Genomic DNA, 23,091 nt, shown 5'->3' on the forward strand with positions numbered 1-23,091 from the left:
TCTTGCCTCTTCAAGGGGTAGAGAATTCAACAGCTTGGTGTGACTATTTGGGCAATAGCCTCATCTATACTCCCAGTTTTTCTCTCAGCCTTTTGAATGAAGAAAGTCTCTGGGAATGAGATCATCCCCAAAGGCCACTAACTCAGACATCCTTCTTAGAAAGTATCATGCTTAGTGTTGGCTAGGTCCAGAGGAGGGTCAACTGAAATAAGTAGTCACTGAACACCTAAATCTACTTCCTAGAGAGATTGAAATACTAAACACATCTACCAAATAGCCATGACCTGGTTAAAAAAAACAAACTCAGAAGCTGGAAATCAGAGATGTGTCTTCAAACTGCCTTTTCCTCCCAAGTCTGCCACCTTGGGATTGAATCATGCCAGTTGCTCTTGGCTTCTGTCTCAACAAAAACTACCCAATGCAGTGCCACTAGTGGGGAAACATGCCCTATTTGTCACTGTATTTTGCTACTGGATCCAAACACCTGTGACTCCATCAGAAAATACTGGAGGGATTCCTCCCTATGGAGGTTGCTGTTAGTTACCATTGTGGAGAAATAAGGCAAACTTACCTTGCTGATTCAACAGAGCAAAAACAGCTCAAGCTAAAAGACCTTCCACATTCAAATTAAATTATTTCATTTGAATCTTAAAATAATACTTTCTTCCAAAACGCATTCATTAAGTGCCTACTCTATGTGAGGCACCATAACAGGTGTTGAGGTTAAAAAGTCAGAAACAAAACAGTCTCTGCTGTCAAAGAGATAATAGTATATGACCTAGATGCTCTTAATATTCCCATTTTATAGATAAAAAAACTGATGCTCCCTGAGGCTATGTGTCTTGCCCAGGGATACATAGCTAGAGTCTGAATTCATAGCCAGGTCTCCCTGATTCCAAGCCTAGTATTTTATCCAATATCACTACTACTACTACTACTACTACTACTACTACTACTACTACTACTACTAGCAACAACAATAACACAAAACAACAACAAACAACAATTAACCTTTATATAATGTTTACTATGTACCAGGCACTGTTGTAAGTGCTTTTACAATTATTATCTCACTTGATCCTCACAACGAACCTGGGAGGTAGGTGCTCTTATTACTCCCATTTTACAGATGAGGAAACTGAGGCAAACAGAGGTTAAGTGACTTGCTTAGGGTCACAGAGCTAGCAAATGTCTGAGGCAGAATTTGAACTCAGTTCTTCCTGACTTCAGTTCTGGTGCTGTGCTCTATTCATTGTGCCACCTTGTTGTGTTGTTTAGTACCTTAGTTGTGCCTTACTCTTCGTGATTCTTTAGACCATAGCATGGCAATACTGTCCATGGGACTTTCTTGGCAAAGATACTGGAATGGTTTGCCATTTCCTTCTCCATTGGATTAAGGCAAAAGAGGTTAAATGTCACACAGCTAGTAAGTGTCTGAGGTCACATTTGAACTCAGGTCTTCTAGACTTCAGGTGTTGGACTCTATGCACTGAACTATCCAGCCATATCCATATTACACTATGCAGGCTTTTCAGAATATGTGCATATGTAAACAAGTTGAAGTAAGTTCACAGGATCATGGAATAACAGATTCAGAGATGAAAGGATTTTAGAGATAAGGACATAGTCCAACCCTCTCATTTTATAAATGAGAAGCCAGGCTCAAAGGAGGAAATTTATATGTCCAAGGTCACATAGGGAATAAGTAGCCAAGCTGGGGTTTGAACCCAAACCCTCTGACTTCAAATCAACTCCAGATCTAGCTCTTTCTGTTGCACTATGAGGTCACGTCAGTCAAGTCAACAAGCATTAATTAGGCACCTACTTTGTGCCAGGTGCTGATTAAGCTCTGGAGGTTCAAAGGGAGACAAAAATGTTCCCTGACCTTGAGGCACTTTACATTTAACTGGGGGAAACCAACATGCAAAGAACTACTTACAAAAAAGTTATATATAGGAGTAACTGGAGATCATTTTGGGAGGAAGGCACCAGCATTGAGTGGGATGAGGAAAGACTTTCTGACAGAAGGTGAGATCTGAACTAAGGCTTTGTTTTTTGGGGCAGGGCAATGAGGGTTAAGTGACTTGCCCAGGGTCACGCAGCTAGTAAGTGTCAAGTGTCTGAAGCTGGATTTGAACTCAGGTCCTCCTGAATCCAGGGCTGGTGCTTTATCCACTGTGTCACCTAGCTGCCCCCCTGAACTAAGGCTTTGAAGAGAGCTGGGTAAGTTACAATGTGGAGACAAGAGGACAGAAAATTAGACATGGGGCTGAGGGGAGCAGCTAATGAAAATGCACAGAATGTTGGTGTAAGGAACCTGGGTCACTGGATCACAGAGTACAGGTAGCAAGGAATAAGAAAACCAGAAAGATGGGGAAGGGAAGGGAATAAACATTTATATAGGACTTACTATAAGCCAGGTGCTACAATAGGCATTCCCCCTCAATATTATCTCATTTGATACTCACAGCAACCCTTTGACGTAGGTATTATTATTATTATCTCTCTTTTACTAGGCAAAGAGAGGTTATGTGACTTGCCCAAGATCTCATAGCCAGCTAAGTATCTAAAAGCAGATTTGAACTCAGATCTTTTAGATTCTATGTCCAGGGCTCTATGAACCAGGCTTTAAAAGAGAGACAGAGAAATTTATATTAGATCTTGGGGATAATAGGGAGCCCCTGGAATGTACTACATAATCCAGACAGTGCTTTCCTTTCCAAAAAAAAGTTTTAATAAAGCCCCAATAAAGTAGCTATGATGAGAAAAAAAACTGAAAACAGTACACAAGAGTGTATTTTTTTTTGGTGAGGCAATTGGGGTTAAGTGACTTGCCCAGGGTCACACAGCTAGTAAGTGTGTCAGGTGTCTGAGGCCGGATTTGCATTCAGGTCCTCCTGAATCCAGGGCTGGTGCCTTATCCACTGCACCACCTAGCTGTCCCAAGAGTGTATTCTTTTAATACGAAATCACTGAAAGATATGGGATCCCCAGGATTCTAATCTCAAGGCTTTATTTGTCCCAAATCATAATATCTAATTAGAAGAATCTACCTACCTTTTTGTTTTTGTTTAGTCATTTCAGTCATGTCTGAATCTAGTTAGAAGAATCTCCCTATCTTTTCATTGTTGTTTAGTTATTTTGGTCATGTCTGACTCTTTGTGACCCCATTTGGGGATTTCTTGGCAAGGATACTAGAGTGGTTTGCCATTTTCTTCTCTAGCTCATTACAGATGAGGAAACTAGGGCAAACAAGGTTAAGCAACTTGCCCAGGGTCACAAAGCTACTAAGTGTCTGAGGCCAGATTTGAATTCAGGAAGACTAGTCCTTTCTGATTTCAGGCCTGGTACTCTATCCATTTCACTATTTAGCTGCCCACTTCTCTTCTTTAGCCCAGAACAATGTGCCAGTACCTACCTATCATCAGTTCTTAGTAAAGTGGAAGAAAGAATAAGGTGTTGGGCTGTGGGTTTGTTGTTGTTGTTGTTGGTTTTTTTAAGTCCTCAAATTCCTCAAAGAATTGGAATTCTGGCAAGCAGGCTGATTAAAACAGCTAAGGCATGGAAACGAAATTATTTTCTTGCCCTTTGGAAAGAGGCCTACATTCAGAAAAAGAGACTATCAGCAATGTTTTTGATGGAGGGCAACTCAGATTACAGGTCAAGAGCTACCTATCAGTGTGTGCATGGACACAGGACTTTGGTCCCGGGCTATATGTCCAGAGCTCAGCTGTCTTTACTAAGACAAAGCAAATATACATAGTGCTAGGGAGAGGGATAGGGTGAAGCAAAGGTTGGTGGAGTCTTTACCCAGCATGAATAATAACACCTGAGAGGATGCTGAGAGGTTTGCAAATCACTTTACATACATTATCTCATTTGATCTCTATATACATTAGCTCATCTGATTAACAGCTAGATCATGAGTCATCCTATCTGCCTCTCAAGTGATAAAAATAAGAAAATCTGACTCAGAATTGATGAACATTAGAGCTGGGAGGGTTTTTAGAAATGATCAAAACCTCATTTTTCTGATGAAGAAACTGAGGCTAATTGACTTGCCTAAACTACTCAGTGGGGGAGCTGATGGGACAGTGGATAGAGTTGCCAGGCCTGAAGTCAGGAAGACTCATCTTCTTGAGTCCAAATCTGGCCTCAGACACTTAGTAGCTGTGTGATCCTGGACAAATCACTTAACCCTGTTTGTCTCAGTTTCCTCATCTGTAAAATGAGCTAAAGAAGGCAAACCACTCCAGTATCTGTGCCAAGGAAACCCCAAATGGGGTCAACAAAAGGTATGAAACAATTGAACAACAACAAAACTAGTCAGTGACAGAGCTGGAACCAGAAACTAGGTCTCTCTAACACTCAACTGAAGTTCTCTACATCATACAAATTTTAGTGACGCATGGAACACCATCTGGGGGATATCAAATCCTAAGTGTCTCCATGAGCTTACAATCTAGCTGAGAAGTTTATATCTATATATACCCACAGACAAAACAACTCACAATAGGAACAAAGAATATCCCTGTATTTTTTTTTTCTGGTGGGGCAATGGGGGTTAAGTGACTTGCCCAGGGTCACACAGCTAGCAAGTGTCAAGTGTCTGAGGCCGGATTTGAACTCAGGTACTCCTGAATCCAGGGCCGGTGCTTTATCCACTGCGCCATCTAGCTGCCCCCCCCCTTTTTTTTTAAATTTTTCTATCCCTGTATTTTAAATGTCAAACCAGTGAGCTAGCAATAAGATGTGCTGAAGCTCAATAAAATGTGATGAGAGCCTGAGTTTCATACAATTTTATCCTCCTCCAGATGCAATGAAATCACTGTCTGTCCTGCCCCCCAAAGCAGATTGCGATCTTTGTGCATACATGAAGAGACAGCACTACTCAATCGTATTTACACTGTAACCATTACTGCTTAGTCACCTGCAATGTAAGCCATCAAAGTATACTTACTAATCTAAAGGTTAAAATGTAACCAGTGATACTTTCAGCAGTTGAGGGTAATGACCAGCTCAGGAAGATTTCCAATACTGTTTTCCATTTCAGTAACAGCACTCCTGTGTGGTTATTTTAAGTGTCCTTGTCCAGGGAACAAGAGCTATTAATTTTTTTTTAAAGCCACCAGCTATTTCTCTGATGATGAGATATGCAGAACTGTTTTGGTTGATAATGTTTCTGCCCGATTAGGTTACAATTAACAGGAAAACAAATGACCTACCTTGTGTAGACAGACACAACAACCAGTCCCAATGTCAGACTAGCGTCATATTTTCTCTTTGAGGCTGCTACTTATTAAGAATGATTTCCTCCACTCAAGCCCAATGGAAGGATCTGCTCAGAAAGCCTGGTGAGGAGCCAGCTGGATCCCTTTATAAAAGGGAATTGTTTTAGATTCTCAACCTTGACTACAAAACAATGACTACATCTGCCCTGTGCCTACCTCACATAGGAGTTATATGATAATGGGTTTATCCCTTAAAGGAACCTCATAGGTCATCTACTCCAGCACCCTGATATATATAGAAGAGGAAATCAAGTCCCAGTTAAGTTTAAGTGACCTCCCCAAGGTCACACAGGTACCAAACAGAAGAAAGACCCAATGCAGAAAATCCACATCAACCCGCTGCTCTTTCCAAGTCGCTCTGCTGCCAAACCATTAGAATCTTTTCTGCCAGATGCATAAAAATCCTGTGTTATTAAACTCTGGTAATAACTACTAGAAATTGCAGTTCATAAATATTACTATTTATAAAATCATGGCTCCACACTCACTGCAGCAGGGCACCCCAGAGGCCTGACAGACTTTCTGCGCCCTTGACTTAACTACCAGTTAATATTAGGAAGTGATTGATTCACATGGTAGAACAGAGATGAAAGCCAGCAGGAATCCACCCCTCCCCCCACCCCCACCCCCTCAAAAGATAAAGGAATAAAATCACAGCCTAAGAATTATCCTGACTATGACTCTTCTTTGCCCCGAGCTGGGGATACAGTTGCTTTTCTTCCTGTCCACATGGAGGCTGCTCAACACAGGTGTGTCCTTCCAGAGGATTCTCAGTCTTCTCACCAGCCTCAGGAGGTAATTTCACTTTCAACTGAAGCTAGCTCCTCCGGCCAGAACAAGGCCCCAAGGACAAACTAACCTGATAATTATGATTTAGTTAAGAATACAATCACATTTTGCCTTCCAGGCATACAAGACAAGGTTCTAAGAGCTTTAAAGGCAAAGTGGCTTTCACTTTCACTTATTTGACCCCCCCACACACACACACACAATGTACTTAGACAAGACTGAGGGAGACCAGAGAGGGAGAGGGAAAGAGAGAGTGAAAGAGAGGGAGGGAGAAAGGGGGATAGAGAAGGAAGAAAAGGAAGGAAAAGGGAAAGGGATGGAGAGAAGGCAGGAGGGAGAGAAAGAGAGAGAAAATCACAGCACCCCCCCACAAAAGTGGTGGCTACTGTAGTGACTACTTTCTTCTTTGTTTTTTAAAATTTTATTCATTAATTCATTCATCTATTTATTTATTTATTTACTTTCTTATTCATTCATTCATTTATCTATTCATTCATTTATTTATTTAACTTTCTTGTTTTAAAATGAAACCTGGCAGCCTATCTTCAAAACTAAATGATAAGGGGGCAGCTAGGTGGTGCAGTGGATAAAGCACCAGCCCTGGATTCAGGAGAGCCTGAGTTCAAATCCGACCTCAAACACTTGACACTTGCTGTGGGACCCTAGGCAAATCACTTAACCCTCATTGCCCTGCAAAAAACAAAAAACAAAAAACCCCAAAACTAAACTAAATTATATTTCCAGGGTTAGGCAATGTCCAAAGGTAGGCATGGGTACTACTGGAAGATTTAAGGCATAGGCTTTGGGGGTGGGAGGACCAGGGATGAAAGAGAGCCGGTAGAGGCTAGAGTGGGGAGGAAAAAAAATAGAGAATCCAAGGAAGAGAGAAAGAGCCAGGAGATCAAGGGAAGTCACATCTAGTGCTAAACTATAGAGGTGAGATCATTCTTGGATGGGGAAGAGTGGTGGTGGTATAAAGAACTGTCATTACAAAAGTATACTCCCAATATCTGCATCTAGGTTGGATGAGGTGAATGTGAAGGGCACCCTGGAAGGGGAAGGGGGAGTTGCAAAAGAGCAGCATAAGGCAGTGTGGGGTATTTAATCAGGGAGAGCCCCCTCGCATTGTCTTGATGGAAGGAGAGAAAGAAGGAAACAAGCATTTGTTATTATTATGTGCCAGGCACTTGGTTAAGTGTTTTACAATAACATCTCATTTGATTCTCAAAGCAACCCTGTGAGGCAGGTACTATTATAGTTTTATAGTTAAGGAAACTGAGGCAACAAGGTTAAGTGATTGTCCTGGGTGAAAAGACTTATGACTGGATTGTGTATAAAAATCTCAGGGCTTTTTTCCCCCTCCCACTTAACACTAGTAGGATCAGGTATGTCAACTGACATAATTTTATTGTAATTTCCTATATTTTTCCTATCTGTGTAAATGCATTTTAAAAAGAAATAATTACAAGCAGATCTTATATTTTACTTTGAGATTTAAAAAAAACAACAACCTACTATCTCTATTTTCTTTGCCTTTTGGATTTAAAAAAATGCACCGCATCAATTGATACAGCTTGGTCCTTCAAGGTATTTTAAAATTCTGGTTCTTCGGGGCAGCTAGGTGGCGCAGTGGATAGAGCACCGGCCCTGGAGTCAGGAGGACCTGAGTTCAAATCTGGCCTCAGACACTTAACACTTACTAGCTGTGTGACCCTGGGCAAGTCACTTAACCCCAATTGCCTCACTAAAAAAAAAAAAAAAAAAATTCTGGTTCTTCTAAAGGTTAAACTCCAATGGAAGATTTATGGAGACACAGGTAACAATGAGATCCAAGTTGTACATGGGCCTCAAGCTACTCTGGCAATGTGGTAAGTGAACAGGACAATGGCCCTGGAATTAAAGGACCTACATTTAAATTCTACCTCTGATGCTTACACCCTTTGTCATGTGGGTCTGGGTCTCAGTTTCCTCAACTGAAAGAGGAGGGACTTAGATACAATGACTTCTGATGTCCCTTCCGCCTAATGATCTGTGACCCCATGAATAACTACCTGCATCCAATAGAACATGAAAGGTTCTGAATACTAATTAACTTGTGTTCCTTTGGCTAAGTGACTAAACCTCTTGGGACTCCATTTTTATAGGATCCTGGGATCATAGATTTAGAACTCAAAGGCACGTCAGAAGCCCTTTAGCTCAATCTCCTCTTTAACAGATGAAGAAACTGAGCTCCAGAGAGTTGATTTGCCCAAGGTCATTCAGATAGTGAACATCAGAAAGAGGATTTGAACTCAGGTCTTGTGAATTTCAAGGCAGTGCTTTATGAAGGGTTGGACTAGGTCCCCTACCTTTGTCTCCCATGTCATCCATACTGTCAGTATATGTATTTTCCACCCTAAGCAGAGTCCCTCAGTTCCTTTGCACACAAGAGAAATTCAAAATGCTGGTAAGGATTGAATTCAATTGAACAGGAAATGTCAACCTAAAGGCAAGGGAACTACCATGTCCACACTAAGGAAGCTTGGAGCAGGTAAGGGCCGGAAAGAGAGACCTCAAGAATGATCCCCTGAATGGTTTCTCAGCTTAGAAAACAGAGCTTCTACTTTTATTCTCCCTCTCCCCCAAGCCTTTGAGAAAAAGGTAGAAAAGAGGAAATGCTGACACGGAAGTCCTCTGAATAGAGTGGGGGAAGGGGCTTATCAGCCATGAATCACTACTTTCTCCTCTTGCTAAGAATCCTTTGCAGTTTCCTAGAGAGGAGTGTGATTGAGGGGTAGGAGGGTGGGGAAGGGCAATGGGAAGTGACTTGGTGATAAATCAGCCTTGATAATCTCCCAAGGAGCATGACCTACTAACTGGAGAACCCTGCCTAATTTAAAACCTTTTACCTAGATTGGATGCTTCACTGCAGTGCCTTAGGGGTCACATTATGGGAAGGCCCATTATCTGTACCAGGTATCACAAAACCAGATTAGAACTCTTAGAATTCCTGGATAGAACCGGAAGGCTGCAAGAGGGAGGTGGGGCTGGGGGACAGTTCAGCTCTGATTTACAGTTATATTCCCATGCCGTGGGCTTCAGCTCGAAATGATACTGCTTCATTTCAGTCTTCAACCAAGAGGTTATATTTAGCATTGACCAAGCATCCCTATATGCTATTTATGGTCAGTATAATCTAATGGATAGCGCAGTGGGCCTGGAGTCAGGAGACTCTCCCATTCATGTGCCATCTGGGACACTCACAAGCTGTACAGTCACTGTGAGTCACTTAATCTCTCTTGTCTTCCTGCCCTTTATTTGTAAAATAAAGATAAAATTACCTGTGGCAGCCACCTACCACAGATGGTTGTGGCAATGATGAGCTCCCAGAAGCAGCATGATACCAGGAAAGAGCAAAGATTTGGGAACAAGGGGAGCTGTGGTTACTGCCTGCATGGTAGTGGACAAATCACTTCTCTGTGAGTCTCTGTTTCCTCACCTGGAAAATGAGGGGGTTGAACTTGAATCATCTAAAGAATGGCTTCTTCAACTTTTTCCACTCTCGACTCCTTTTTGCCCTAGAAATTTTTATGTGACCCAGGGTATATAGGTATATCAAATAGGTATATAGAACCTTTTAATGTCACCAATTTTTTTGTGACCCTGGCATTCAGTTACTAGACCCCACATAGGATCGAAACCCACAGCTTAAGAAGGTAGGTCTAGGGGCAGCTAGGTGGTGTAGTGGATAGAGCACTGACCCTGGATTCAGATGGACCTGAGTTCAAATCCAATCTCAGACACTTGCCACTTACTAGCTGTGTGACCCTGGGCAAGTCACTTAACCCCCATTGCCCCACCAAAAAAAAAAATCACGCTAAGAAGGTAGGTCTAAAGTCACTCCCAGCTCAAAATCTATGGCCCTAGATATGGAAAGAAATCTGCAATATTTAAAGCACAATGAAAGTAGAGATTGCAGCTCTGATTTAGAATCTTTAGACTCCAAGATTCAAAACATCAAGAATTCAAGGGTAAAGAAGGAAAGGATGAAAAGCAGAAATGATTATTTTTTCTTTCTGGCAAACCTTCTTGGGAAAAAATGTCGGGTTTTTTGTTGTTGTTGTTGTTCAGTGGTTTCAGTCATGTCTGACACTTCATGACCCCTTTTGGGGTTTTCTTGGCAAAGACACTTGAGTGATATTCCATTTTCTTCTCTAGCTCATTTTACAGATAAGGAAACTGAGGCAAACAGGGTTAAGTGACTCACTGAGGGTCATCTAGCTAATAAGTATCTGAGGCCAGATTTGAACTTACAAAGATGAGCCTTTCTAACTCCAAGCTAGGCACTCTATCCAGTATGCCACCTAGCTGCCCTGCTTGGAAAAATACTGATATTCAGTGAGCACTTTGTTCACAGTTCACACTGACTTGCTTCTTCGTGGCACCCCACCCTCGCAAACCAGACAATTGTTTCGGGAAGCTTTGTTGGATTACATAGGATTTTACTAGGCAAACCAAAAATAGCATTCAAATGTTAAATAAATGTTTTAGATTGACTGGAGAAGAGTTAGTATGTTTTTTTGTTTGTTTGTTTGTTTGCTTGTTTTGTGCAGGGCAATGAGGGTTAAGTTATCTGTGCCCAAGAGTCACACGGCTAGTAAGTGTCAAGTGTCTGAGTCTGGATTTGAACTCAGGTCCTCCTGAATCCAGGGCTGGTGCTTTATCCACTGTGCCACCTAGCTGCCCGGAAGAGTTAGTATGCAAACTTGCAATACTAGTATAGTACTAATAATAATCTTTTTCTGCCACATATAAATGACTCTGATGGGTTCTCTCCAAAGTCACCAATGAATGGCCTCTTAAAGAACAAATCCAATGGCGTATCCCAGATCCTCATCCTTCTTGACCTCTCTGTAGGCTTTGACACTATTGATCACTCTGGTCTCCCTGATTCTCTCTAAGTTCTCTCCCGTCTGTCTTCCCATCTATTTGACTGCTCATTTTTCTTTATTGGATCTTCATTCAGGTCATTTCCATTATATCCATGGGTGAGCCACAGGACCCTAGCCTGGGTCCTCTCCTCTTCTCCCTCTATACTACTTTGCTTGAGGATTTCATCAGCCCCTATGGATTTAATTATCATCTCTATGCTGACAATTCTCCTATCTACTTATCCAGCTCTAAGCTCTCTGCTGAGCTACATATTTGTATCTCTCACTGCTTTTTAGACACCAGGAACTAGGATGTCTAGTGGAACATCTTAAATTCAACATGTCCAAAACGGAATTCATCATCTTTCCCCCTAAACCTTCTTCCTTTCCAAACTTCACCATCACCATCAAGGGTAGTACTATCTTCCCAGTCACAACCTAGATGTCATCCTTGATTCCTCACTATCTCTCACTGCCAATATCCAAGCTGTTGCCAAAGGCTGTTAATTTCTCCTTTGTGGCATCTCTTGAATATGCTTCCTTCTTTCCTGGGACATCGCCACGACCACATGCAGGTGCTCATCTCCTCATGTCTGGACTTGGTCCTTGTGTCACAAGTCTCTCCTCTCTTGTGTCGATCCTCCATTAAGCTGCCAAAGTGATTTCCCTAAATCCCAGGTCCCACCGCCTAGGCTGGACCTCCTATTATAACACTGGCCCCCTATCACCTCCAGGATTAAGTTCCAAATCCTCTGTTTTATATTCAAGACCCTTCATAACCTGTCCCCCCCTTCTACCTTTTCAGTCTTCTTTCACCTTATACCCCTCTCCCTTCACCCTACCCAAACTCTTTGATCCACTGACACAGGTCTGCCTACTGCTCCTTGAACAATATACTCCATCTCTTGACTTGGGGCAATTTCTCTGGCTGTCTTAGAATGTGCTTAGAATGCTCTTCCTTCTTATCTTCGCCTCCTGTCTTTCCTCCTTCCTTCAAGTTCCAGATAAAATCCCATGTTCTACAGGAAGCCTTTCTCAATTCCTCTTAATTCTAGTCTCTTCCCTCTATGGATGATTTCCCATTTAACCTCGAAATGCTTATTTGCACATATCTGTTTTCATGTTCTTTCCCCAGTCAGATTGTGAGCTCCTGAAGGGCGGTATTTATCTTCTGTCTTTCCTTGTATCCCCAGCTCTTAGCACAGTGCTGGTGCATAGTAGATGCCTAATAAATACTGAGGGACTGACCTTCAGAAAAGTACTTTTCAAAACCCCAGCCTAAGAGGACCATTCCTAAGTTCTCAACTTACTATGTTGGAGTGACAATCACCAGGAAGAAACAGAATCAATGAGAACAAGCACAAAGGAAGGAAAGGAAGAAAGTTTCTCCAATTATAGTTTTCAGCTACAGGAAATTCTGAGAATTCAAGAGCCTCGGAGCACAAACCTGGGTCAAGGTTCAGTAGGTGGGTCATTTACTACCTGTTACCAGGATCCTTGCCCTGATTGAGATATAGCTTTCTTTCATGGTTCCAGTTCAGAGGATACTTGCTAAGGTTCCCCACTTGTCTTCTCATTTGGTGCCCGCCACTGGCCAGAATTCTCCCCATTTGTTTCTTTTGATCATTTGCCTCAACCCATCCTATTTCAGGTGGTTGGTAGTAACCACTAGTCTTATAATGTAACCATTTTCATGATCTTAGTCTGGTAATGAATGTTAAGGGGGTAAAGGGGGAGAAGGATGGGGAATTCTGAAGTCATCATCTTTGCTTATTACCTTTCAAATGTCAAGGGAAAGTTTGGTGAAGACCCATCCCAAGCCCAAGGTCCCTGATTTAGTGTTATCTAAGCTAGACATTCATATCAGTTAGACCTAGCGATCCCAAAGATAACACTGAATTCACAGACATGGAGCTTGCTTTCATTGGAGCATTGACCCATTAACATTTTTCATTCAGTTTCCTTCTATCCATGAAGAGATTGCTTTCTGGAGTAGAGTTAGCATTCTTAAGGACTCTCCTAGTTATACTGATAAGTCTACATTTCTCTAGACTTTATATCAGTTCCTCTCTCATTTCCCCCAACTTGCCTTTGTTTACATTCTCTCCAGAAACTGTAAACTATTCCGTGTGGAAATTTTTGAAAATAAATAGAAAAACTGATTAAGAGGTTATTGGATTTAGAGTCAGTGGACTTGGGTTTGACCTGTGGCAAGTTGTGTAATCTCTCTGGGCTTCAATTTCCTCCTTGGTAAAATGAAGGTGTTGGGTTTGATGAGTATCTTTTAGGTTCGAAATGGATCACAAGATTTGGAGCCAGATGGGACCTCAGAAATCTCTACCTAGTCCAGCATCCTCATTGTACCAGTCATAGGGTCATAGACTTAGAGGCCGGAAGGGGTCTACCAGGGCATCTAGTCCAATAACCTGATTTTAGAGATGAGCACATTGAAGTTTAGGGAGGTTAGGGGACTTGTCCAAAGTTACTCAGATAGTTAGCAGTAGAATCAATCCACCTCTCAATCTATAATGGGAATTTCAGTATTAGTATTTTTTCTTTTAAGAATTCTAGGAGTGGGCAGCTAGGTGGCACAGTGGATAAAGCAATGGCCCTGGATTCAGGAGGACCTGAGTTCAAATTTGGCCTCAGACACTTGACACTTACTAGCTGTGTGACCTTGGGCAAGTCACTTAATTCTCATTGCCCTGCAAAAAAAAAAAAAGAATTCTAGGAGGGCATTAATTTATTATGTTCTTTCCATTTATATACCTTTATAGAGTTTATATAAATAATACATACTTATATATTTATGTATACATATCTATATATATTTAAGTAACTAATCATATGATCTAAAATGAAAATGAAAAAATATTCATATGAAAGCTTCTTATGAACAAATTCACCATCATTCAGGCTTATAAATTGTTACATAGCTTATCAACATGTCCAAGTACAATTAAGTCAACTTTAGCCCTAAATTACAATTTACAGCAGACAAGAAGAAAGATGTATTATTAAGTGTCAGAAATGTCAAGTAACCACAAAATGTCTTGTTTAAACGTGGCCCTATTAGCGATTCAGCCTTAGAAACATGAAAGCAGTTTTTGTATCTGTATAATTCACTTTACAGAGATGGGGGAGGCAGCAGTGCTGTAGCAGAGAGGGAATTTGCCTCAGAGTCAGGAAGACCTGGGTTCGTGTCCTGCTTCAGACACAAACTGGCTTTAGGATCCTAGCAAATCACTCAATCCCTCAGTGAGCTAAGCAGTTCTCTAAGACTTGGTTCTTCTGGACTCTGTGGATAGATTTCAAGGGAGCTATGAAATTGGATCAGAAAAAACATACACCTTTATTTTCACTAACTACTGACTGAATTTAGCATTTCCTTTAATAAAGAATTATATATATATATTCTGAGAAAGGATGGATTTCCCCAGATTGCTGAAAGAGCCCATGACTTTAAAATCAAGAATCCCTCCTGTAAGACTATAAACCGCAGCACAGTTGCTAGCCTGAATGGATAGAGGAAACTTCCTTAACAAGAGGTCTTTCTAGCAATAAATCATCTGTCCGTACCAAAAACAAAACAAAACAAACAAAACCCAAGCAGAATGGAATCTGAAACAGTTCATTTGTATACTTTAAAGTGATTCAGAGCTGAAATGGAATTACAATTTCCATCCTGACAAGATCCTCCACCCCCAAAAATACATAAGTAAGCCCAGCTGTGATCTGTGATAATTCTATTAGCCCAGCAATCAAGCATTAAATTAAACTGTCTACTTCAGATTTCTTTGCTGCAGGGGAAAATGTACATTGTAAGACCTGTGTTCTAGCTAATAAGGTTTTCTATCCAACCACACATTTGTAGGAAAACATAAGTAAACAAAATAAATTAGCACATCAAGAAAGCTCCATTGAGGGTATTTCAACAACTAAGGTGTGGCAGGCTCTGTTCTGTTCTGGTTCAATCCTTATGAAATCCTTAGAGTATCACCCCTAAAGAAGGGTATTTCTATGGAGTGTTCAAATAATGTCTTTCCTCTACTAATAACAAGATAACAATACGCTAATCCGCTTTTCATTGATCCAGGATCATAATGTGAGGTTCTATCTTTTTCAGTTCTTTTTTACTAGACTGAAAAATCCTATGAACTTAAGGGGGGGGAATCTCTCCCCCTTTCCATGCTGACCCTGCCCCCAAAAAAACCTCCTCTAAGAAAGGCAAAACCTCTTGCTTAATTATCTGTTCTGATGATGACTTCGGGGTTTATCCCCTGACTACTGTGTCCTTGAGCATATTTATAGGTGGTCCACAGAGTTACCGCATAGAATTTCTTCTGCTTCTCAAGAAGTGGGACAAGTATTTTAGAAGACCCGACAAAAAGATGACAGCAATGAAGGAAGGGAATTACATTTTCCTTCTGAGGACAAAGGTTAGAAACCCCCTCCCCCCCACAAAATGCATGAAAAGCCAACTGCTAGAATTAAATATCTCATGTGAATCTGAGACTCTAGAGTTGCTTCCAAAGTAACAAAGAACAGAATTCACAGGTGTAAGATTTGGGCTTAGAGCAAGCAAAGGTTGCTTATACCATTATACCAAACACCTTGAGATTTGTTTTTTTTTTCTCCACAGACCTCAGCAATACACCAGAGACTAATCCCCAAGGTTTCCTTCCAAAGTGTGATACCTAGAAAGCTGGTTAATAAGAGAGGAAGTAAAACGTACTCCAGGTGCTGGATCAACGCAACAAGGGCACAGGACAGTCAACAATTCAAATAGCAACAACAACTTCCTAATATTGGCACTACTCACATTCACTGTAAGTGGCTCCATCAAAATCAGGTACAAACAGAAACATTTCTCAGTGAACAATAGCATTTCCTTACTGCCTCCTCGATCACTAAGGCCTTCTGACAAAACAGATTTCTTTCGTCCATGATTTTTGCCCCAACTTTAGTAAATGCCTTCCTTTCTTCCTACCTTGGGAAAGGTAGCCTATCCTCAAGTCAGGTAACTAACTCTCTTATGGTTGGCTTAGTCTTTTACAGGACAAAGGCTTTTGAATATGTTCCGATTACTTAAGAATCCTCTTCTCATTCCTCTGAGCTACTCTATATCCCTCTCCAGCCCTACCCCCAGCTTTTAAACCTTACTAACATCTTCTTTGTTTCCCTAAAGCTTTTCAGATTTGCTCTCACCTGCCCCAACCAGTCCTCCATTTTTTAAAGCACTACATGAATTTGAATCAATTTCTATGCTTCTTTCTTATATCGTTTTCTTTTATTCCTGTCCTACCTCTCCCATTGTGCTTCAGAGTTTCTTAAAAACAAAAGAATCTTCCAGCACCTTCATATTTCCCCTGTGTATCAGAACTATGCAGAAGAATTGAGATCAATAGCATATAGCTGAAAGACCAATTAGGAGCCTGCTTACCTGTCAGCATCCACGAGGCCCAGGGAGGTGTTGCGTTGTAGTGTCTCCCGCACCACAGCCATTCCATCAGGCAGCCGATTCAGTCTCCGAGTATAGAGGCCCAGTCCCCCATCAGTCATGTACCTTCAAAAAGAAAGAGAGATGATGCAAACTCTGTACTCACAAGCAAGACGTGCATGGTCTTGTTGCTTGTGCCCCCAGGGGCTGCTGGGGCCACCAAGTATCTATCTCATGCTCTGCTTGGGGAAAAGTCTACACAGCCCAAGGGCTCCTTGATGTCTGGCCTCAGATTACAGCCTAAGAATACTCAAAGGATCACCAACCTGAGCAGGAAAATAAAATTGAATTAGTTAGCCCTTTAATACTTGAAGAATCCTCGGTTCAGCTGGTGTGAGTATCGTCTCCAATATCACAGACTGGGAACCAGATCTAATTTAGGAAATCACTATGTAAGACTTTCTCCAGACCAATTTTTCAGCCAACATGGTGGTGAAACTATCTGAACTTGGAAACAAGAGATGAAAAGTCCTTTACCAGGCATGAATTTAAAGCTATTCTAGACTGGTTATTTAGCCAATATTCTAATTTGTGGAAAATAGGGTAAATGATAAATAAAAACTAACTTTCCAGTTAATTTAGGACATTCTTATCAATAACAATAACAAAACATGCAGTTACTTTACTGGTAATAAGCATGAAATTGAAAGGGAATTAGAATATCAGAAAATCAGATTGTGGAAAGATACAACATAAGAAAGAAAAGAAGCTTCTAGAGCAGTAATTCTGAAACCCAATTTATCCAGGGGCATGAAATTCTCCAAACAAAAGAACAGATATTCCCAGACCCCAAAAAGAGAAGCATTTGTCATTAAGCACTGTAATGATTGGAGTGACTCCACCTGCTGGAGAGTTACTGTAGGAAAGCTCCACCATGAGGAGAAGGCATCTGAGGGCAAGCCATGAGGGTTTCCTTTGGCACCAGGAAGTGACATTTGCTCATGGGTACTGTCTATCAAAACTACCAGCCAATTAGCTTGGAGCTGTGTGTGCATGTGGATGAAGGATGTTCCCAGTTTCACAGGAGGCTTCTGGGAGGACAGAGGAAGCGTTGGGTCCTTTTTGTTCCTGACTTCGCCATGGCGTGTCGGATGATGGGGTCTCTTAGAAATAGTTAGATTTTTACCTTTCTCTCTGTTCCTAATGCTCTTTAATAAATACTTAAACACTTAAATACTCTTGCTAAATCTTATAATTTATTGGCGACCACTCGTTAGATTTTAGATAGTACAGCTAGAATTTTAGCCCCCTACAGAACTTATACTAAGGAGAGGAAAGTACTATGAAATGATATCCCAAAGCTATTGCTAGAGTCACTAGGGATAATTAACATCGCTGGAAGGACTGCAATGATTTAAAAAAATCACTGGATCCTTTGACCCAGTGCTTTTACTACTGGGCCAAAAGGATCACTTATTGGGGGAAAAAGGATCTATTTGTAACAAAATAGTCACTGTGGCCCCCTTTCTGGCATTAAAAACTGGAAAGTGGATACCCTCTAACTGTGGAATTGTTGAACAAACTGTGGTAATATGAATGCAATGGATTAATGTGACATCACAAGAGTATGAGGAATTCAGAGAAACATGGGAAGTATGAAGTAATGCAGAGGGAAGAAAGAACCAAGAGAATAATACACAGAGTGGCCCCATACATGTAAGTGAAAACAATGCTAAAAAGGAGCTGAGTAATACAATGACCCAAGACAATTCCAAAGGACTCATGATGGAAAATGTTCTTCACATCCAGAAAAAAGAACTGTGGATTCTGAATGCAGATTGAACCATATTGTTTCTACTTTTTTTTTTCTTTTTTGAGGTTTTCCCCTTTTGTTCTGATTCTTCTTTCACAGCATGACAAATGCAGAAATATGTTTAATGTGATTGTATGTATATAACCTGTATCAGATTGCTTGCTGTCTTGGGGAGGGGGAGGGAAGGGAGGGAGGGAGAAAAAGTTGGAACTAAAAGACTTATGGAGACAAATGTTGAAAACTATCTTTACATGTAACTGGAAAATAATAAAATAATGATTTTTTTAAAAAGGCAGCTAAGGTGAGATTAATTACAGTGAACAATCTTGAAGAGAATGGAGAATGAAACATGTATCTCTCCTCTACAGAAAGATGAGGGTCTATGGTTGTGTACTAGGCAAGTAGGTAGTGTAGTGGATAGAGCATTGGGCTTGGAGTGTGGGAGATCTGAATTCAAATCTAGCCTCAGACACTTTGCTAGCTGCGTGACCCTGGACAAGTCATTTACCCACTCTCAGACTCAGTTATCTTATCTGTAAAATGAGGAGGAGTCAGATATGATAGTCTATATGTCCCTTCCTTCTCCAAGTTTATGATCCCATGATATTGCATATGCTGCCAGAAATAGTTGCTTTTAGTTTTGCTTTAAGGTATCTATCTTAAAATAAATGAACGAATGAATGAATAAACAGAGAGACATATAGATAGAAAGAAGATAGATAGATGATAAATAAATGGTTCAATGAAGTTTTGGAAAATTTCTGTGAAAATAAAAAAGAAAAATTGTCAATTTTTTAAAAAGAAAAGTTTGATGGGGCAGCTAGGTGGCACAGTGGATAAAGCAGCAGCCCTGGATTCAGGAGGACCTGATTTCAAATCTGGCCTCAGACACTTGACACTTACTAGCTGTGTGACCTTGGGCAAGTTACTTAACCCTCATAGCCCCACCCAAAAAAAAAAAGAAAGAAAGAAAGGTTTGGACTAACAGATCTCTGAAGTCCCTGACAAAACAACAAAACAGGGAATATTAAATTAAGGATTTAAAAAAATCTTCTTATATAAATAAAACTTTCCACTTTTACAAGTAATGTTAAATGCTCTTATTTTCTATGATACCCTCATGAAGGAGAAGGGAAGAATGTAAGCATTTATTAAATACCAACTATGCACCAGGTACTGTGCTAAGTGCTTTATAAATGTTATCTCCTTTGATATTAATTAATCATGAGGGATATCATCCATATGCTTTAAGTGTAGAAGAGGGTTGCGCCACAAACAGCTGACTCAGAAGTGGAAGCAGTCTGGGTTTGAATCCTAGTTCTGATACCTTTTGTGTAACCTTAGGCCCGTTGTTTAACCTTTCTGAGCCTCAGTTTTCTTGTCTGCAAAATGAGCATAATGACATATACTTCGAAGAATTGTTTTGATGAAAACCCTTTGTAAACTACAAGGGGGAAATGTGAGGTGTTTCTACTGATACCATACAGAGAGAAACACCAAAGCCTGGGGAGCAAACTTCCTTTAGAATCACTCAAAAATATTTTGGTAGCAGAGTCAGAAATTTACCCTAGCAGACATACCAGGCCATTTTGTAAAAGGTAACTTGAAAAACCATGGTGAGTTTCGGATCAAACAGCCTACATACAGTAAGAGGAATGACTGCTTCCTTGTATTCCTCCTAAGTTCTATACTATTTGGATACATTGTTTACTTGTTTAGACTCTCCATGACCCCAATTTGGGGTTTTCTTGGCAAAGATACTGGAGGGGTCTGGCATTTCCTTCTCTGACTCATTTTATAGATGAAGAAACTGAGGCAAAGAGGGTTAAGTGACTTGCCCAGGGCCACACAGCTAGTAAGTGTCTGAGGCTTGATTTGAGCTCAGGAAGACGAGTCTTCCTGACTTCAGGCCCGGAACTCTATCCACTGCCCCTAACTATATGACTTTAGCATCATTAGTCTCTCAAATCTTTGGGTTTCTTACATCTCCAGCTTTATTATGAACCCTTCTTCATGTGCATGTTTGTGTGTTCACTAAGCTTCTGAAAAAGAGAATTATGGGACTTTGAAGACTGTCTAGAACTAGGCCAAATGAGATATTTTACTAAAGCAATCACAAATAATGGCATCTATGTACCCTGATGAAGGGCTTGTAGGGAGGTAGTATGTTGAGGACAGACTGCTTCATGGAGGGGACACAAGGTGTGGTGTACTGAAGGTAACCCTAAATTTGGAGACAGAAGGCCTGAATTCTCATGTTTCTTTTGTCATTTGCTACCTACCTGTGGGGAAAAATACACACTCTCTCTCTGTACCTCAGTTTCTTTATCTAAAAAATTCTAATGTTAGACAAGATGATTTCTAGGGTCCTTTTCAGCTCAAAAATCTTGCAATCCTCTGAATCCTTATTTGGGATTGCCTCCCTAGAAGCATGCCTGAAGACCTCAGATGCCTGATGTTCGTACCTCTTTGGGGACATTAATTATCATAGTTAACCATAGACAGATGTAGGCTGCGTCTGTGCCATGCCAAAACAACCAGTTAGCTTGTCCAATTCAGTCTCAAACCAATTGTTTGTGGTCACACAGACAAAACAACTTGGTGATGGACTTATTTTCTTTAGGGGTCCCAGTGATATGTGGATTTAGTCACAAATACGATTCAGCATAATCTTCTTTTGGAAGGATACCAGCTAAATTGGGTTGCTTTTTCTTTTTTTCCTTAGTCTATTCTTTCTTGTAATGTTGGCAAACTTGCCACCTAAAGCCCAGGAGTGTGCAGGCCTGAGGTGCTCCCATAATGTGATATGACAAGGGAAAGAAATCTGGTGACAATTGCGAAATGCAGCCTATGGATGAGGGGCACTGACTTTTCGAACAGAAATGTTGTCTCAAGGAGAATTAGGAGGAATCTCCAAACCCCACAGATTTGTTCCACCCTAAGAGGAAGTTGACTGAAGAGTTTTATAAACCTTGAATTAAAACCCTGAGAGAGAAAGAATTTTCAAGATAAGAGATTTTGTCAAACAACAAAGTAAAATTAGTTTTCATTCCTCACTGACTTACAATGCTCATTATGGAGAATAACAGGGAAAAACACCCTAAGATTTGCAGTTACAAAGAATCGGGCATACAGATGAGGCACGTATGTCTTCCTTCCTATTAAGGGCTGAGCAGAGGACCCAGTGAGCATTCCAGAAATGGAATGCTGAGACATGCTTCAGCAACCCAGCCATGATAACAACCATGTGAAATGTGATTTTATCCCAAAATGATAACTGACAAAACTGGAAGGGCTCAGGGCAGATGCAGCTGAATGTGCTGACTCGGCTTGTCAATTGCTGATGGGAATTCTGACCTGCCTTTTAACTATGGGAGGTGGGGGGGAAGGGAAGGAGAAAAGCCACCATAAATGGGACTCCCTTGCCTTTTTCACAGGAGAACAATAGATTGAGGATGATATGATCGTATATGGAGAGCTGCGGAGAACCTTAGAGGACATCAGGTTGGTCCAGTCTCTTCATTTTATAAATGAAAGAGCCAAGGCTCGAGTTGGTTAAGTGAGTTGCCCATGGCCATCCACAGAGTGAGTGAGTGTATGGGGGTGGAAATTGGGGTTTGACTCTAGCTTTTCTGGTTCCAAAGTCAATGCTCTTCCCACTGTACCACATGGGAGCCTGTCAAATATAATGAGTCTTGATTTCCCTTTCTTATTTCTACTTGCAAGTTTGTGTTTGTCCTTAGGTCCTAGTAGATGGAAGTGGGATAAAGGGGAAAAGTTAATGGTTTTTTCTACAAAAAGAAAGAAAAAAATTTTTTAATGATACGCATTTTGGGAAACTAAGAGAACTGTAAACTCCTCTGTGCCCAAGGTCACATAGATAGTGCCAGAACCAAGATTTGAACATGGGTCTACTAACTCTTTTCCACTATTCTGGCTCCCACTTGAAATAAATCCATTCCTTTGAGTTTCCTACCACGGGAGGCAAACACGGAAAGGACAGCAAGTTACTGGGGTTGTCCTAGAATATATTTGTACACTGAGCAGGGGATCGATTGTGTGGCCTTTGAGACTTTATGATGTCATGTATTATCAACCAGCCTCAATAGTAGTTAAATTTATGCATAGTCCTGTTTTTTAGAAAATATCTAAATTTCAATGAAAATTTCCTATTTCAGTAAAAAATGTTCATTCAAAAACCCCTTACAGGAAACCAAAAGAGAGCTAATTCCCTCAATAGTGTAATTGTGATAAGAAAGACACCTCAGAAAACCTCAGTGTTGAGATGAATTCCAGAAGTGCAGAATAAAACCCTCACTGGGGGTGATCTGGGTTGGTAAGGGACAACAGCACCCTTCATTTTATGGAGGAGTTAACCAAGCCTCCAACAGAGGCAGCTGAAATGACTTGCTCTAGGTCAGACAAGGTCAACAAACATTAATTAAGCACCTACTGGAAACACCATGTGAGGCCCTGGGGCACTGTGCAAGGTGTTGACACCTGAAGTTAGCAGCTGATCCAGAGGATGAATCTTAGAGCCTTTAAGTTGTAGTTTCCTTCTCCTCTAGGAAATAAATAATTAGTGCTGAAGTTTAATGAGGTGTTGGGAGTATCATAATGTTTGCTTTGTGAGTTCTTTATTGCACTGCCAAGCGACTGAATGATTTACTCATTATCCTTTCCCCCAATTCTCTTACCGGGACTGGAGCCTCAGCAGAGGAGAGTTGGCACACAGACTGTGCAAATAACTAGCCTTTTCTACAGTTCTTTCATTGAGGCAAAGGCCTCCCCAAAAAAGGGGTAGCTACCTAGTGCTGGCAGGGATGGGCAACAATCAGAAGAGAGTAT

The 23,091-nt window shown here is 40.9% G+C and overlaps 1 protein-coding gene across 7 annotated transcripts in view; it reads right to left on the minus strand.

Annotated features, from left to right (window-relative positions):
- Positions 1-23,091, minus strand: part of NAV2 (neuron navigator 2) — a 452,110-nt gene that overhangs the window by 132,308 nt on the left and 296,711 nt on the right. For all 7 annotated transcript variants that reach the window (XM_043970118.1, XM_043970119.1, XM_043970117.1 and 4 more), the window contains one exon: positions 16,434-16,556. In XM_043970118.1, the coding sequence (XP_043826053.1) occupies positions 16,434-16,556 (123 nt within the window). The remainder of the gene's footprint in view (positions 1-16,433; positions 16,557-23,091) is intronic.

Source organism: Dromiciops gliroides, chromosome 6 (genome assembly GCF_019393635.1).
Source record: "Dromiciops gliroides isolate mDroGli1 chromosome 6, mDroGli1.pri, whole genome shotgun sequence".
Lineage (NCBI taxonomy): Eukaryota > Metazoa > Chordata > Mammalia > Microbiotheria > Microbiotheriidae > Dromiciops > Dromiciops gliroides.